Raw genomic sequence first — 18,203 nt, 5'->3', positions numbered from 1 at the left:
TATGATCTACTGCTTATAAACTTTCTTCCTCATATTCCCCCTGCATCTCTTACTCAAAACTTTCAATCTGTGTCCCACAGTCCTTGTTTAATCAGTTAATGGAAACAGCTCTTCCTTGTCTATCGTATCTAAACTTGTCAACATCATGAGATGTCTAGACAGGTAGGTAGGGAGAAACTGTCCCCACTCATCCGAGGATCAACGGGTGGGGATAGAGTTAATGTACTTGGTTAAAAAAAAAACATCCCAACATGAGGAAAACGTGTTCACACAGCCAGTGGTTAGGATCTGGAATATGCGGCCAGAGAGTGCGATAGAGACAGGTTCATTTGACACAACCGACAGGTAATTATTTCGTAACACGAAAAAGAAGAATATGTAGGCTTATGGGGATAAGGCAGGAAAATGGCACTAACGGAAGTGCTCACTCAGAGAGCTGGTGCAGATACGATGGGCTGAATGGCCTCCTTCTGCGCTGCAACAACTCTGTGATTCTGTCATAATTTAGTCCACTTCCAGTAAATATTCTCTCAATATCCTTTGCTCTAGGGAGAACAACCCCAGCTTTTGCAACCTCACCTTCTAACGGAAATCTCCCATCCCTGGAACTATACAGATAAATTTGCTCTGCAGCCTCTCAAGCAAACTCATATGCGTCCTAAACTGTGATGACTAGAACTGGATACAATACTCCATTTGGGGCCTAACCAGAGCTGCATACATTTTCAGCATAACGTTCCCGCTTTTGTACACTATGCCTCCATTTAAGAACCCCAATATCTCATATGCGTAGCAATCACTATCTCAATATGTCCTGCCACTTTCAAAGATCTTTGCACAACCACACACAGGTCCATCTGTTCCTGCACAGTCTTTAGAACTGAGCCATTCGGTTTGCAAAACCTCACACTATCCCTTCTGCCATAATGCATCACCACACACTCCTCTGTATTAAATTCGATCTGCCACTTCTCTGCCCATTTTGCTAGCCTATCTATCTCCTGTTGCAGGAAGTTTGCATAAACCTCACTGTTTGCCATTCCTCCAAGTTAGGTTTCATCAGCAAATGTGGGGATTCGTCTCTGAATTCCAAGATTCAAGTCATTAACATATAACAAAAAAAACCAAAAACGCAGAGGTGGCAGCACTGACCCTTGGGGAACACGAAATGTCTACCATCCTCCAGTCTGAAAAACAACCATTTTGCACATTTCTCTGTTTTCTGTCCTTAAGCCAATTTTTGATCCAATTGGACACTCACCCTTCTTTTCCATGAGGCTCAACATTGTTCACCAGCCTTTTATGTGGCATCGAATCAAACACTTTCTTAAAACCTTTATGAACAGCAATTACCCCATTCCTTCATCAACCTTATCAGTTGCATCATCAGAAAATCCAATTACGTTCGTAAAGCATGATCTGCCTTTTGAAAATTCATCCTGACAATCGTTAAATAACGTAAACCTATCCAAATGTGTGTAAATTCTGTCCCTCTGATTATTGTTTCTAAACCCTTACTCACCACTGATCTCAAACTGATGGAGAAAATTAAGATTTTCCCAATTGTTGAACAAATTCTCCAGACTCAGATGTTGAGAATCAAACACTTTATTGCATGATATCATGGGGTTGCACACCTTACCTAAAGTCTACTCCCAAAGAGCTACAGATCGCCGTGGATTTATATCGTATAAAAGAGGCAGAGCTAACAGTTTCCCAATTAGATAAACACCCATAAGATGGTCACAAGACTGCCTACTTGATTGTGCACCATGCAGAGTCCGAGGTCAGCAAAACATCAGTTTCAACAATAACAAGCTGGTTCCTTAATCCAATGTCCACTCCAGACACCATATCTGGCCGTAATGTCTGATTGTGGTTAGCTGCTCTGTCTACAATTTATGACCGTTGGTTGTGGTTAGATTAGCTACAAGCTGTGTCCTGCTTTTCTGCTTCTACAAAGTTAAGTCATAATTAGCAAAGCTCAGAAAAATTTCTCCAACAATCCCTCCTTTTATCATACCATGATAACACAGCATCATCATGAGTAGAGGGAGAGGCAGGGTCTTAAAGTAATCATTGAAGCAAAATATATTTTTCTGCCATCGCGCTGTATCAGCCACAAGGCCAAGCTGGCAATACATGATTGATTAATCTCAGCTTAAATGTTCCCATAAACTCTGTTCTTAAAATTCTAAAATTCTGTTCTCACAGTCCCCTCTTGACTCTTCAAAACCCCTTTAAGAATCCTTCCCTTGATCCCACCTAAGTGCCTTTAATGGTCTCTATTTGTCTAGAAACAGCCTTCAACACCCGGAGGGGTCGCACTCAATACATCGCCTGCTTATATCTCAAGGGGGCTGTGGGAACTCTGTAAAGTTTTGCAGGGGCTTCAAATACTTGTTTACAAAATAAAAGGTGGAACACTTGTTCAATTACCATCTCATTTAAGCATCACTGTTACATAATCGATTGTATAAACATAATACAATTTCATAAAGTACATTGATCATTCATTAACTCATTTTCAGTATATATGAAAAGGTTATACAATTACCCTTTAATAGCATAACTAATTGTCCCTCCTTTGACACAGCAAGTTCAAACACTAATTGCTTTTTGGGTAGCTGTCCAACCTGTGTTCATACATCCTCTTACATCGCCTAATTAATTTCTTAAGTTGCCAAATTAAGTATGTCACATCTAACACCATGATACCCAAAACCACTATCAGGACATGGGAGATAATTCTAAACCAGGGGTGTATCTGCACGTTTGAGCCCCAGTTCCATAAGTCCTCCTGCCAGGTAGAATCATTTATCTTGTCAATCTCATCTTCTGCATCTTCGACTGTTGTTCCAGCTTGCAATGACTTCCCGCTGCTGTCTCTCTTTACCCAAGGGTGTGGGCAATGGCTGAATAGTATATTCATATTCTCGGAGGTAGTTTGTCAAATCCTCCTTAATACTTTCTGTTTCTGTCTTTTGCTCATGTATCTGTACCTGCTCCATCTTCCCTACTCGGGTTGGTATTTGTGGGTTGAACCAAAATTTACTGTTGCTCACTGGACAAGTCCGTTTAGATCCATACTGATATTCCTTCGCTGTGGTGGTTAAGCAATATCTCCCCTTTCCCATATAGGCCACATGGGTTAGTCCTGACAATGTTTTCCTAGCTTCCCTGGTGCAATTTACAGTGGCATTAAAACCACATTTTGATTCTGCCGTTTTATATTTAGGATGATGACATATGATCACCTGGTTTTCCAGACTACACTCAGACAATTGACAATGTTGTTCCAATTACCTCTTTTCCCAATTTCCATAACATGTGGTAAAATATCATTGTACCTTATGTAATGTTTTTATCATTTTCTCATTACCAAATTCCTGTCTCAACAATTGTTACAGTAATACCTTGCACAACTCTCGGGTCTTCTCAGGGCACCAATCAGGTAGCTGGATATCTGAGAAAATCAATATTACCGGTACCAACTCAAGCTTTACATTATCGTCTACAATTTTATTAGTTTATATTATCGCAAGTCCATTTTCTGGTCCTGTAGTCAAGGTAAGGCAAAGGAGACCAGTCACTTGTGGCTGTTGGGTCGTAACCTTACTCGTTAGTAATTAGAATGTGGGGTTAACCGTGGGGGTTGGTGCTTCTTGTCTGTTTAATCTCACAACCTGAAATAGGAACTGTCCTTTTTTGTATCTCAGAGCTTTAATATCTTGCGCTAGGGGGAGTTCGAGGATTGTCTGCACTCACTTTTGCTCTGTCTCATGCTTTCCCTGTGTTATTGCGATTCACAAATAAGAAACCTTTTCCTTCATTATCGGTGCCATTTTCAGCCTAACTTTCACTCTAACCTTCTTGAAGGAAGGTGGAATATCGATGGATTATTATAAAATCCCTGGGAGAGACACGTCCAGATGTACTGTTGTCCCTTGAACGTAAACGCAAATTTATATTGACACTCTTGTGCCAACTGTATGGACCAGAACTCATTGCTAATGTCCAACACAGTAAACCACTAATTTGTTATTTTCTAAAACTTTGATTGTCCTCTTAAATATCAGATAGATTTCCCTTTGAGTGCTTTAAATAACCACTCATATCAATTAAATTTTGTTTATAGATTCCAATTTCTTATGCCCAGACTTGGTTGTACATTTGTACGTTAGGGATAGAAATGCTTGCAAGTATCTTTCCTTCTCAAGCACTTTGCCTCATTGATAAAGATGCTATGGTATTTGATGTCTGCAATTAAGTTTTAAATTCTCAAAGCTGCTGGATCTCTTGTTGTGGCATCAGTTCTCACATGGCCTTGGAACCTGCCGTCACCTGCTTAAAAATAATCCATTGTGGCTCTGCCCCTGAGCCCAATAGGTTAATTTGTCCAATTCTATCTGTCAACTTAGAAATGTAAAATTTAACGATGTCCAATATGTATAAGTTTGACTCTCAGCAATGCAAAAAGCTGCAGCGGGTTAAGTTCTTTGTTTATCTCCAAGGGGGCGGAGCAAAACATTCTCAGCTACGTCACATTACAAAACCTTTCTTTTCTGATCGAAAAGAACTATCTATTTTAAACATTTTCAATCCATTTGGTATCCTTAGGGTTTAAAAAAAAATCATGTGTAACATTTTCAACTTCAAAGGAAAGCATCTCCATCAGGAAAGACAGCATTTTTAGATTAAGCTCCAATTGTTTCCAAATGTTTTAGTATCTTTTGTAAGAGGTTCCTAATCCAAGGATTTTTAAAACAAAGACGATTCCAATTCCATTTCACTGCAATAATATTTTTTAAAAATCAAAACTGCTGATGTTAAATGATTGAGTCCCACGTCTGGAACTTAAGACTCGTCCAAAACATGACTTAATAAACTTGAAAGTTCATTGTTGTTGCAAATGACATTAACAGTTCTTCAACTTAAACAGGTCAATTAACCTTAACAGTATTAATTCAATTCAGACTTATTAACTTATAATACTTATTAACTACACACAGAACAGAATAGCACGTGCTTATTTTAAAATAAAGGTAAATTACGTCATTTTTCTTGCTCTTTCTTCAGGCGCCTTTTCAAATGACTGTAATAAAACCAAAAACTAAAGAAAAAGTTATTTAACATTCTTACAACAAAAGACTTAACACTAGATCCTTACACAAACTTTAATCTTTTTAAACAGACAGAATCTTTCCTATATCTCCTTTTCTATCCTTTCTTTCCCTTAAAACAATATAACAGTCAGTAAAACATGTCTTCAAATTTAGACTGTAAAATAAAACAATAGCAGAGTTTCCAATTAAAACAATGTTTCAAACTCCAAATTATATTTCTGCCAGACATCTTCAGACCTTCAAGGCTGAAGCTTATCCCTCAGAAAATTGTTCATTGCCTTTTCACAGTTGCAAAACCAACTAAAAATAAAACTTTAACTTAAAATATAATACAGTTTTATATCCCATTCCTGGGTGCACAACACTAAATAGAAATGAACACACTGAACCATCACTTTTCGCAATCATTCAATTCCAAACAACTTAATAGACTTAATTTTCAACATGAAAGCCAGACAACAAAGATTTTAACGACAGTCAGTTTTGCTGAACACAAACTGTACATCCCAGATATTCAATTCATTCGTGGAAGCTTCCGACATTCTCACAGTTGAATCAAAGACACCATAACTTGGTTTTACTTTAAAACATACCTATCTTTAAAACACATATTTACCGTGACACTTCTGCGTCTCCTTCGAGGGGGCAAACAGACGTGAGGCGCCTTTCTCCAGAGGACATGGTTTACTTGTCCCCGGGGGCAACCCTTCCTTCTTGAAAGCCGTTGAGTCCACTCTTACTTCTACTTTCTCAAAACCTTCTAAATTTACGCGTTCTTTTCTATGAATCAAGTAGCATTAAAACAAAGGAAAACAAACAAGACACAACCAAAGGAATAGACACAAGGATACGAACAGGCACAGTTAATGTTAAATTCTCAAGGTCAGCTAACCGGCACACCCCTGTCTCTCAGGCCAACGCTCTTTCGTTCTCCCTCCGTCCCACAGCCTCTCTCTCTGGGGCCAGATTCCGGCTCGTGTACTCAGGAGCAATGATCCCGTGCCTGTCGGGTCAATTTGGTAGTTTAGTTACAGCCCCAGTCGTTCACCGTCCCAGACGGTTGTACTAACTCCTTTTGTCCCACAGCCTGTTTACTCCACCCGGTGGAGGAACAGCTCGTGCAAACTCAAATTAGGATCACCAAATTCCCGGAATTTGGTACTACTGCTACACCGAATTCGCCACATTTTACTGGATTTTCTACTTATCTCCTTTTCAACTTCCCTTCGCGGAATTTTAAATCTTTTCTGATCAGGTTTCAGCCAATTCTTCCTTGACCCCCTTGTTCCCTTCGCCCACTTAATTCCTGGCCTTCACGTGGGACGCAGTTGTCCTCTTAATTCTGGCTCAGGCTGGGTGATTGGGATATCAGGGTCGCAGAAAAGTTGACTTACCCCTGATCCTGTTGATGAGTTTTTTTTTCACGAGGTTCTTTTGGATCCCGTGAACTCAGGGATCCTGCCGACTACGCCAAACTGTTGAAGAAAATCCAGATTGTGCCCAATTGTTGAACAAATTCTCCGGACTCAGACGTTGAGAACAAACTTTTATTGCATGATATCATGGGGGAGCACACCTCACCTAAATGCAGTCCAGTGCTGCTTCCCCCAACTACAAATCGCCGTGGACTTATAAAGTATAAAAGAAGCAGAGCTAGCAGTTTCACAATTAAGCATAAACCACAGGACAACCACAAGACCAACTGCAGCTCTGTGCCCTTTGCAATGTCCGAGGTCAGTAGAGCGTTAGTTCGAGCATAACAAGCTATTGTTCCCTATTTAACGTACACACTCCAGGTACTATATTTGGCCGTTACTTCTGGCTAGGTTGCACAAACATGATAAAAGCGGAAGAGTCAGTAACGAATACTCTGCTTTCACTTCCCCAAAATTCATCATGAGCTCTGTCCCTTCCTAAGCCAGATGATTGTGGTCAGTTGCTCTGTCTACATTTCCTGATCATTGGTTAGGTTAGCTACAAGCTGCGTCCTGTTTCTCTATTTTTACAAAGTTAAGAAATAATTAGCAAAGCTCAGAAAATTCTCCAACACCCTTCAAGAGAATCATGAAAGCCACTTCAGCACGCGACTCCGGCTGTTTAACGACACTTCAGGAGGGAAGCCGTCTTTTTCAAAAGGTCTGCATTGTGTCTTTTCGAAAACGTGCCAAGTGAATTATGAACTATTATTTTGTTTATAAACTTTAAAAGTGCACTATTCTTTTCAACTGTACTTTGCTTACGTGTGTTTGTGTATGTCGCTGTGTGAGTGAGTGGCATAGTGTTAGATTTCGTGGTGAGTGTTGAATGAACAGTCCAGAGGGTGTGCATTCATGCAATGCAGGACATGTGAAGAGCAGTTCTGGTCTTCAAAGTGGAGCTAAAATGCTCACATGCAACTTGTCTATTCGAAGAAGAATCACAAGAAAAAGAATACAATACAATGGACACACTGATGGACTGATAACAAAATGCTGCTAATGAGCCAATGTTGCAAATGATTTGTCAATTGAGTATGTAAAGCTGCATGCTCTAATTCTGATTAAGAGCAGCTGATACCAATTGTGGAAAGATCAGGGTGCATATGGAATAACCAGTTTCCACCTGGGGAGGGGTACGGGGGAGCTGGTCTGGAGAAGGGAAATGTAGTCTACACTTATGCTGTATGGAGTATTGTGAATAAACCTATGTGGAAGTAAGACTGGTTCCTGCTTTGTCCTTTGACAGATGCATGTTTACCAAATATGGTAAATAATGAACCTACATTTTGCGCCTTCCCAGGATCTGATCGTGTAATTGGGATGTTTCATTGTCCTTTGTTGATCTCTGTCAGGGCGAGAAATTTGCCTGACTTCAGGCCGTGCAGGGCAGGTGAATGAAATATTCTATGAGGCTATGAGTCCTTCTCTCAGGGTAATTCAATCCAATGAGAAAACTACTCACCGCAAAGTAAAACATCTGCAATAACTGCAACTCATGTAAGGGAGAGGCAGAAGGAAGTAGACATGTTTTTGCTGACAGATTTGCCTTGAAGTCTTTTTGGGGGTTTGTTGAATGTCAAGTTTGTAAGTGTAGAATTGATCCATCCTGATATTGTGCGAAATCAAACATAAAATCACATAACTATTTCGGAACAAAATGTAAAATTCGGATGTAGGGGAGGAACTGATCTTCCCGAGAATGGTAACGAAATTATTGAAACAGAAAAATGTTTGTATTTACAAAGGACTGAATCTGATTCACCAGAGAGTCCGAGTGTTTGATTTCTGTTTGTCATGAACGTGAAATCTGTGGCAGCTTTGTCTTTACAGCCAACTGGCATAGTCGGGGTTCGAGGTTTCTTGTTGCTGTTTTAAGTAACCCAGAAAATGCAATGAATTACTGGGGCGGGAATTGTATTACTTACTTTCCGTGGAACTCCTTTAATCTGTTGTCAGTCACTTCCAGAACTCTGTGCCAGAGCTGAGCTGTTAACAGCTTTCTCAATCACCTACGAACTGGACCCTCAAACGACAGATCCATCAAGAAGAAGATAATGATAGCCCTCCCATTGCCCCGACATGCACCACCGCAATTCCCCTGATACGATGACGTACTGCCAAATAGTGGGAAGAGATGGTTCATCGAACTCCCCAGAGTAAGCTTTGCAAGCCCCATGGTTCGACGGACAGCAGCAGAACTCTCCCTATTGTGTCCTCCCCTTGACAACATGTAACTAAGTATTGAAGGGGAATGAACAAGCCTGTATCAGATCCAATGACCCCTCCTCTTGTCCATATATGGTACAACCCTGCGTATTGTCCTTGTTTTCCTGTTCATTACAATGTATCTATTCGAAATTATCACAGCCAACCATGAAGCTCGTGGCTTGTTTCAACAAATAGATCAACGACAGTTTGTACTTCCTTCATCTACCCTGTAATTTTCCACTTTCAATTATTCGGTCAAACATTGAAGCCAAGATTGACGAAATTTGCATGAATGACAAACAAGCTGAACCTGTCTTCATTCACTGCCAACTAACCACACCATAGATTTTGCATTGTTTGCATCCGGCTTGTGCTCATAAAAGGACATTGAAAATTACATCACCCATTTGCCAGGAAATTACCAAGTGCAGCAAGTGAGAAACTAACGACCTCCCATTGATATTCATCATCGTGGTCAATTTCCAGTTACCACATTATCAACATCCTAGGCATTCCCTTTGATCAGAAATTTAACTGGGCCAGCCAGATAAATATTGTTGCTCCAAGAAAATATCAGGCGCTGGAATTTATGCAACAAATAACTCATCCACTGCCTCTTAGGTTCGCAATCTACAAAGGCATAAGTCAGAGATAATGGAATGCTCTCCAGTTTCCTGGATCTGTGCCACCTCCAACAAAACACAAGCGCCTCAGTAAGATCCAGGTAAGTGAACGCACTTGATGTGCACCTGATGCACCACGTCAACACTGAACTCCTTCCACCACTGCACACAGTGGCTGCTGTGTGTTATCTTTGGCCTCCTTATCCCGAGAGACAATGGGTAAGCGCCTGGACGTGGTCAGTGGTGTCTGGAGCAGCGCCTGGAGTGGCTATAAATGCCAATTCGAGAGTGACAGGCTCTTGCACAGGTGTTGCAGAAAAATTTATTTGTCGGGGCTGTTACGCAGTTGGCTCTCCCCTTGCGCCTCTGTCGTTTTTCCTGCCAACTACTAAGTCTCTTCGACTCGCCACACTTTAGCCCCGCCTTTATGGCTGCCTGCCAGCTCTGGCGAACGCTGGCAACTGACTCTGACGACTTGTGATCAATGTCACAGGATTTCATGTCGCGTTTGCAGACGAAATTTAAAGCGGAGACTTGGACGGCCGGTGGGTCTGATACCAGTGGCGAACTCGCTGTACAATGTGTCTTTGGGGATCCTGCCATCTTCCATGCGGCTCACATCACCAAGCCATCTCAAGCGTCGCTGACTCTGTAGTGTGTATAAGCTGGGGATGTTGGCCGCCTCGAGGACTTTTGTGTTGGAGATACGGTCCTGCCACCTGATGCCAAGTATTCTCCGGAGGCAGCGAAAATGGAATGAATTGAGACGTCGCTCTTGGCTGACATACGTTGTCCAGGCCTCGCTGCTGTTGAGCATGGTACTAAGGACGCAGGCTTGATACACTCGTACTTTTGTGTTCCGTGTCAGTGCGCCATTTTCCCAAACTCTCTTGGACAGTTTGGACATAGCAGCGGAAGCCTTTCCCATGCGCTTGTTGATTTCTGCATCTAGAGACAGGTTACTGGTGATAGTTGAGCCTAGGTAGTTGAACTCTTGAACCACTTCCAGAGCGTGGTCGCCAGTATTGATGGATGGAGCATTTCTGACGTCCTGCCCCATTATGTTCGTTTTCTTGAGGCTGATGGTTATGCCAAATTCATTGCAGGCAGCCGCAAACCTGTCGATGAGACTCTGCAGGCACTCTTCAGTGTGAGATGTTAAAGCAGCATCGGCAGCAAAGAGGAGTTCCCTGATGAGGACTTTCCATACTTTGGACTTCGCTCTTGGACTGGCAAGGTTGAACAACCTGCCCCCTGATCTTGTGTGGAGGAAAATTCCTTCTTCAGAGGACTTGAACGCATGTGAAAGCAGCAGGGAGAAGAAAATCCCAAAAAGTGTGGGTGTGCACCATACACAATTTCACAACGCAGGAAGCGACTAATTTTACTTCGACAGCTCCTTTCTAGCATGCCACCTCTAACACCTTAAAGGATAAGGGGGCGGACGCATGGAAACATGGACACCTGCAAGTTCCCTCAAGCCATACACATCCTGAGTTGGAACGACGTCACCATTTCTTCACTATTGCTGGGTAAAAATACTAGAACTTTCTTTCTAATTGCACTGCCGGTGTGTCAAAAGCAGATGAAGCCCAGGGTTTCGAGAAGGTGGCTCTCCATCTCGTTCTCAAGGCAAACAAAAGATGGATCACAAATCCCAGCCTCGCCAGAAATGCCCTCGTCCAAGTTACAAGAAGGAAGTGCCTTCAACTTGCGACCTCAGGCTAAGCCCACATTGGTGCCCCAGCCAGCCCGGAAATCAGCATCCTCCCCTTGTATCCAAGCCATCAGAAACCTGCTGTTGATCACCTCTGAAATATTGGCTGCTCTCACACTTTGCTTCCACAACCGTAATCCAGCCTTCCTCACCTCGACTCTCAATCTCCATACTGCTCTCCTTACCAAGTAACCCATTTCCCTCCACCGCAACCTACAGGCATACCGAATGCCACAGCTCAGATCCTAATCTGGTCAAGGACGCATACCCTTGAACTCTGCCTTCTTGCCAAATTCCACATTTTTGCAGTGGTTCCAGTGAATGAATTTGAAGAACTTTGTCAATTCCTAACATTAATTTCGTGGTCTACTTCCCGGACAGCTCAGTGATCAACCACAGCCATAGATCTCTGTGCACATTCTCCACCGTTTATGAATAAGTGGTCTCCCAATTAAAATGGTAATGAGGAGGAATTTCTTCTCTTGAAAGTTCCATCACATTTAGAATTCTCTTACCCAGAAGGCAGTGGAGTCTGCGTCGTTGAATATATTCAAGGTTGGTTGAGACTAACTTTTCATTTGCGAGGGAGTGAAGACTTATTGTTGTCTGGTAGGAAATTGAAATTACAGCCATGTTCAGATCAGCCATTATGGTATTGAATGGCAGAACATGATCTCTGGGCTGAATGGCCTACTCCCGCTTTTATTTCTAAAGACCTTATCATCATAGGTGCATCTCTTGCACTTGAATAGAAAGAAGCTGCAGGCAAGGAGACTAGATCTTGGGTGTGATGGAAGAATGAACAAAGATATTTTGTTCGCGATTTTAGTTGGACATGGTGGAAATGGAGGAGGATGATGTATTGAAGGTGGAGGCATTGGACAGGAAATTGAGAATAAGTGAATTAATAGCCTGGTTCTGGAAGGTAGGGAAGGAGGTGAGGACAGTCACTCGGGTGATGGGACAGATACCGCAGAGGACTCTGCAAAACTAATGTGAGGAATGCACGGTTAACGTGAAATGAAGAGACTGCAAAAGCTCTGGTATGGAAGATGGCAGCGTTGGGACAAACAGAAGGCGATGAGGATACTGAAAGAATGGAAGTTATTATTTACACAAAGCAGAGTTGGAGGATATATCTGTGGGAGTTGGTGGATCACACTAAATGCTGATGCAGAGCCTGTCCATTTAAATGGAGAGGGAATTCGTGAAAGAGAAGTGAAGGGTCACAGATGGACCGTTTTCAGGCGAGGGGGAGACAGATATTTCAATGCAATTGTGATTAAATTTTCGAGCTCAATGTGAAAGAAGGTTTTGACACAAATCCAATCATCAATGTATCGGATAAAGAGGTGGAAAAGGGAACCACACTAACTAAGAGCGTGTGAGGGATGGAACAACATTGAAAATCCTGACATTGTGCCCAGTTCTGGGCAGTGAACTTGTGGAACAATGTGTCGGCTTTAGAGTGGGTGTAGGAAATGATCAAGGGAAAATTTCCAAGTGTGACAGTTGTTTCATGCCGACAGATTAGAGAATCAAATTGAGAGAAAGGTTGATGGAGTAGTTAAAAACCACGGACGGTTTAAACAGAATGGGCACAGAGAAACTGCTCTCATTGGCAGACGTAGCGAAAACCAAAGGACACATACATAGAATCAATGGCGACATAAGGGAAAACGTATGTTTCCACAGCACGTGTTGAGGAAATGAAATGAACTGCCTAAGGGTGTGGTGAATACCGATTGAATCAGAAGCGAACTGAATAATCAACTTAAGAGAAAAGCAATGCATGTCAGTGAGGAGGAGATGTGGAAGTCAGATTAGCTGAGGTGCCCGTGCAGAGAACAGACATGGAGAAGACAGACCAAATGGCCAAATGCAGTGTTGCAACCATTCTATGTTCCTTTTTTCTTTGAATTTATGAATTGTTGAACAGAATTGTACAGCTAATGAAGGCACCCAAAGTGCAGACGAACATCCCTGAGAGGCTCCTCTGACGTTAGGAAATTAATTTCTGAATAGTCATGCAGAGCGAAGGTCTTCACTGAAACAACATGAAATCTACAGATGGGACTCATGATTTTTCGAGGACTTCCTTGATTTCTCTTTAACACAGCTTCCACTTATGATTAGTTGCTTGTTGTGATCAGATTTGCCCAGTCTTGGGGGGTGGGGATGGGGATGGCGATGGGTCCAATTCAATTTCAGTGAAAAATATATTCCATCAACAGGGAATTAACACAACTGTCCTAATCTGTTTGTTCAAAGATTAAGAAAAACTGTTTGAACAATTTTGCAACCTCAGTATCCCCATGGAGATCCGGGAGGGTATAAAGTTAATGCACTGGGAATGTGTCACCTCAGAATGTATTTCAGAGGTATAACCTGCAGCACGAACAGACCGATCAATCCGAGCAGAAAATGCACCGACCAATTCAATGGGTGGGGAAAATATTCTGTCTGATCCTTGCTATCATTGGCGTTCCTGGTAAGTATCTCTAACCAATGAAGTTTTGCAAATCTGTGTATGAGCTGGTTTCTTCCATTACCATGGGAATGATAATACTACATGAGATCGAATGGTTACAGTTAGACAGACACATATTCAATAATATAATTGCATTAATTTCCTGAATTATCTGTGCAGTTTGAATCTGTTGTCTCAACTGTTCCTAGCTCAAGGCACACTGCATTGTAAAGTTATTGAATTATGTGGAATGTTGTGTTCTGTAGAATCAGAGCTCAAAGCAGCAGTATATCAGAGGGTAAGGATTACTGCAATTATCTGTTAATGTAGAATTATACAGTGTGTTTGCACCAACTGGTGTGGAGCCCCTGACCTCAGTGAACATGTCTAACTGGGAGTCTCTGTCACTCGAGAATTACACTGCTTGTGGCTGACTAACTGGTCTGGACAAAGTAACACTAGGTACCATGTATTTCCTGGAGTATCTGTCATTGTAGTCAATGCTGGTCCCCATCTTACTCTTACTCGAAGTAGAGTTGTTGACAGCACTATTAGATGCTGATTAATTTCCTTCCCGAGCACGGTCCTGAGAAGCGTTTGGTCATGAGTGCACTGCAATAATACATAATCCTCTTCAATATTATGAATAATACTGATGACTATGACTGGTTAATGGACAAGTTACCGATTTTACAGCACAGAAACAGGACATTTGGCACAACTAGATCACGACTGTCTTCCCTCTCTACACGATGCTTTCTTCATTCCCGCTCATCTAATTCCATCTGTATATTCTTCCAATCCTGTCTCCCTCATTTTCTCACCTCGCTTCTTCTTATTTTTTTTTCCATTGCAACTTCCACATTCTCAGCACTCCAAGTAAATAGGTCTCTCTTGAATTCCATCGTGCATTTATTGATGATCATCTTATTTTGAGGAAATACTGAACTGGTCACCAGCAAAGGTTGAAATATCAGGTCCACGTTTTCCTTCTCTAATCCCTATATAATTTCAAAGGCCTCTATTAGTTGGACACACATACTTCTCTTATCAAAAGAATCGAGCCACAACATATCCCGATAATTATAATCTCTCAGTTATTGTATTTTTCGTAAAGAATGTGTGCACCTGTTGGTTACCCTGGATACTTTTATCATGTGTAGCCCAGAAGAGTACATTATTATTTATGTGTTCAATCACCGCCTTTCTAATATGTTAATGATATTCCTGTCGAAATGAAAGCCTGTGCGTTGATCATATTTGCACTGTCTCAAGCAAATCCCTGTTCAATTTCAATCATTTATACATCAGAAGGAATGGCCAAAGACGTCTGAGTGCCTCCTATCCGAGGGACTGATTCGAATCAGGCTGAAATTACTTCAATGCCAGGGAGTGATTCGAGCCCGGGATGGATTCCGACAGTGGGAGTGGTTGAAGACTGGGTAACGTTCACCAATCTACCCGTTTTTGGCTCCTCGTCACTATAATGAACTGGATGACCAGCATCCGGTGAGCAGTTGTTCGTCCCTTCCTGGATTTGTTAAATCTGGAAGTGCTGGTGTTGGAGGCAGGTTGGTGCCATGGACCCGATCTGACCTGATCCCAACCCACATGGTTGTTTGTGCTAAAATCCTTCCTGCTTGGGTTGAGAAGTGCGGAATGTTTTTCAGTTTTTTCAGTAATTCGCAACCGCTTCTCCTTTCTCTCCATTACAGTTAATTTAGTGTCAATTGTAATCCTGTCCAAGGGAAATTGTGGACTCTCCACCTGCACCACTCGCTACCTGGTGGCCATGTCAACGGCGGATCTACTGGTCATTATCACTGAGATCATACTCCGGAGAATCAATAACCTTTATTTCCCATTAAATTTCTTGGACCTCACCTCTGTGTGTCGCCCTCTCTCTGTCCTGATCCGTGCAGCCATCGACTGTTCCGTCTGGTTCACCATCACTTTCACATTTGATCGATCTGTCGCCATTTGTTGCCAGAAGCTGAAATCAAAATATTGTGCCAGGAAAACTGCGACTGTGGTTCTAACAACTACCGGCATTCTCCTCTGTCTAAAAAATATTCCCATCTACTTTAGATTTAAACCTAGAGGGGTCATCGACGATGTACAATGGGGCTGCTCTAACAAGCCAAGCTATTTTACTGACCCTCTATGGATTGGATTTGCAATGTTTGAAAAAGTTTTAACACCATTATTGCCATTCATTTTAATTCTGTTGCTGAACACTCTGACGTGCAGACACATTTTAGTGACCAATCGTGTTCGTCAGAGACTGAGACGTCAGAGCAAGAAAGATAATCACAGTGACTCTGAAATGGAGAGAAGAAGGAAGTCTATGATTTTACTCTTCACCATATCTGGCAGTTTCATATTTCTGTGGCTGGTGTATATTTTATATATATTTGATGATGGTTATTTCTTAGATGATGATTCTTACTATACCTTTGAAGATGTCGCATATATGCTGCGGAATTTAAGTTGCTGTACAAACACATTTATATATGTGGCCACTCAGTCCGAGTTCAGAGAGCAGTTAAAGAGCGCGGTGAAATATGCAGTTACATCAATTATTAAATTAATTCATAAACAAAGCAACTGAGACCAGCTTAAAGATCAAGTGGTTAATGGACAAGAGGTGACCGCTGGAGATCAAGAAGAAAATGGCCTGCAGGAGTAAAGACAAAAACTAGAGCTGTTCGTGGCGGGAAGAGGGGGTCCAGAGCAAGAGGATCGGTAGTAAATTAGCAGAAGTCAAAAAAAGAATATTGAGCATAGAGCAAAGGGAAAGAGATGACCTTCGTAAAGGGGTCAGGAGGAGAGTGATTGCAATCCATTAAGGAACTGATGTGAAAGAAGCTTAAACTGGATATGACACCGATCATTAAACAAGAGCCATGCAGTTTAATCAGATTGCTAACTGACTTGATCAATTAAATACATCTGCAGTAGAAAACATTTATAATTAAAAGCAACGTTGTTTTTTCCTGATATTGCATTAGACACAACGCTGGCACCCTGGGAAAGTTGAGGTGAATTGTTTACGGCAGTTGGCATTATTGATAAGAAGAGGAAAGATTGATGTACAATTGCTTTGTATCTACAAGGATGTGTTGTTTGTTCAAACAATGAAATGTTAACTCTTGGAGCCGAGGAAATAAGAGATGGACATGCATTTAGCATACTTCAGTCTAATTGCAGAGGTGCGGTGTCAGCAGATGAACCTCATGTTAAACTAATGGAAGCGTTAATTCAAAGGATATCATAATAATGATTTGGAAGCCCAAAAGATGGAAACTCGGAGTCTTTGCTGGTACAGTTTACAATGGTGTCTGTAGATTAATTATTCTGAAACACAGTTCCACGTAATGTCAATTCAGAGACTGGAGAACAAAGGGATCACCTGTGCTGGCAACATTCAATGAATCCTGGCCTTGAAGGATAAGAAACTTGCATGCTGTCTTCAGTGCTTTTTTGTTAAGTATTTATAACATCTTGCTTAATAAATTATACTGGATTCATAAGTAGCCGTTATTTGCAACTTGTTAGGTCAGGCACAACTGAGGACACCATTGTAATACATTGAAAATTCAGAACCGCGAATTTTTAAATAAAAGTGTTTAAGCCTCAAAACCCCAAAACATACAATGGTGTAACTTGGGGCCAGACGTTGAAAAAGGCGAAACCGAAATGATTGGCTGTGAAGTTGAGTGGAATCTTGCTCTGATTAGTCTGACCAACTTTTTTCATTCAAGGAAGGGAATCCATAAGGGGAACAACCAGACATAGATCCGCAAGACCGGAGAATAAGATGAATTACGAGGTAAAAGATTGGCCAAAAACATGGAACGAATATCAGTAGAAAAGATGAATAACTTAGTATTTTAACCTTCCAAGAACCATGGAATCATAGAAACATAAAATGTTTAAGGCACAGAAAGAGGCCACTTTGACCCATCGTTTCTGTGCCAGCCGAAAAAAGGATCCACCTATTCCAATCCCACCTTCCAACATTTAGTTCTTAGCCCTGCAGATTATGGCATCTGAGGTGCATATCAAGACTCCTTTTCAATGAGTCGAGAGTCTCTGCCTCAACTACTCTTTCAAGCAGTGAGGTCCAGATCACTACCACCCTCTGGGTGAAAAACGTTTTTCGTCATCTACCCTCTATTCTTCCAGCAATCAGTTTGAAACTGTGCCCCCTCGTCACTGAGCTCTCTGATATGGCGAATAGATTCTTCACCTCCACTCGATCTAGGCTTCTCAAGATGTTGTACATTTCAATCAGATCTCCCCTCACCCTTCTCTGTTCAAAGGAGAATAACCCGAGCCTCTCCAATATTTCCTCCTACTTGCATTTTTCCAGTCCTGGCAACATCCTCGTAAATCTCCTCTGTCCCCTCTCTAGTGCAATTACATCCTTTCTGGAATGAGGTGACCAGAACTGCACACAGTACTCAAGTTGTGGCCTAACCAATGAGTTATACAGTTCCAGCATAACCTCCCTGCTCTTATATTCTATACCACAGCGAATAAAGGAAAAGATTCCATATGCCTTCTGAACCACCTTAT

The 18,203-nt window shown here is 41.7% G+C and overlaps 1 protein-coding gene across 1 annotated transcript; it reads left to right on the top strand.

Annotated features, from left to right (window-relative positions):
* The first annotated feature begins 1,865 nt into the window (after positions 1–1,865).
* Positions 1,866–17,081, top strand: LOC137361381 (probable G-protein coupled receptor 139). The gene is made up of 3 exons (XM_068026251.1): positions 1,866–1,878; positions 7,152–7,262; positions 15,338–17,081. Exons 1-3 carry the CDS (start codon positions 1,866–1,868, stop codon positions 16,231–16,233), a joined length of 1,020 nt encoding a protein of 339 aa, XP_067882352.1. The 3' UTR covers positions 16,234–17,081.
* Positions 17,082–18,203: the final 1,122 nt, after the last annotated feature.

The sequence above is a fragment of the Heterodontus francisci genome, unplaced genomic scaffold, assembly GCF_036365525.1.
Source record: "Heterodontus francisci isolate sHetFra1 unplaced genomic scaffold, sHetFra1.hap1 HAP1_SCAFFOLD_214, whole genome shotgun sequence".
In the NCBI taxonomy this organism is placed as follows: Eukaryota; Metazoa; Chordata; class Chondrichthyes; order Heterodontiformes; family Heterodontidae; genus Heterodontus; species Heterodontus francisci.
The sequence above is the reverse complement of the archived record's forward strand: the minus strand, read 5'-3'. Positions and strand labels throughout refer to the sequence as shown.

Coding starts and splice junctions, on each gene's coding strand:
- LOC137361381 (XM_068026251.1), top strand. Junction 7,263..15,337: donor GAAGCCGTCTTTTTCAAAAG/GTCTGCATTGTG, acceptor TCTCCATTACAG/TTAATTTAGTGTCAATTGTA.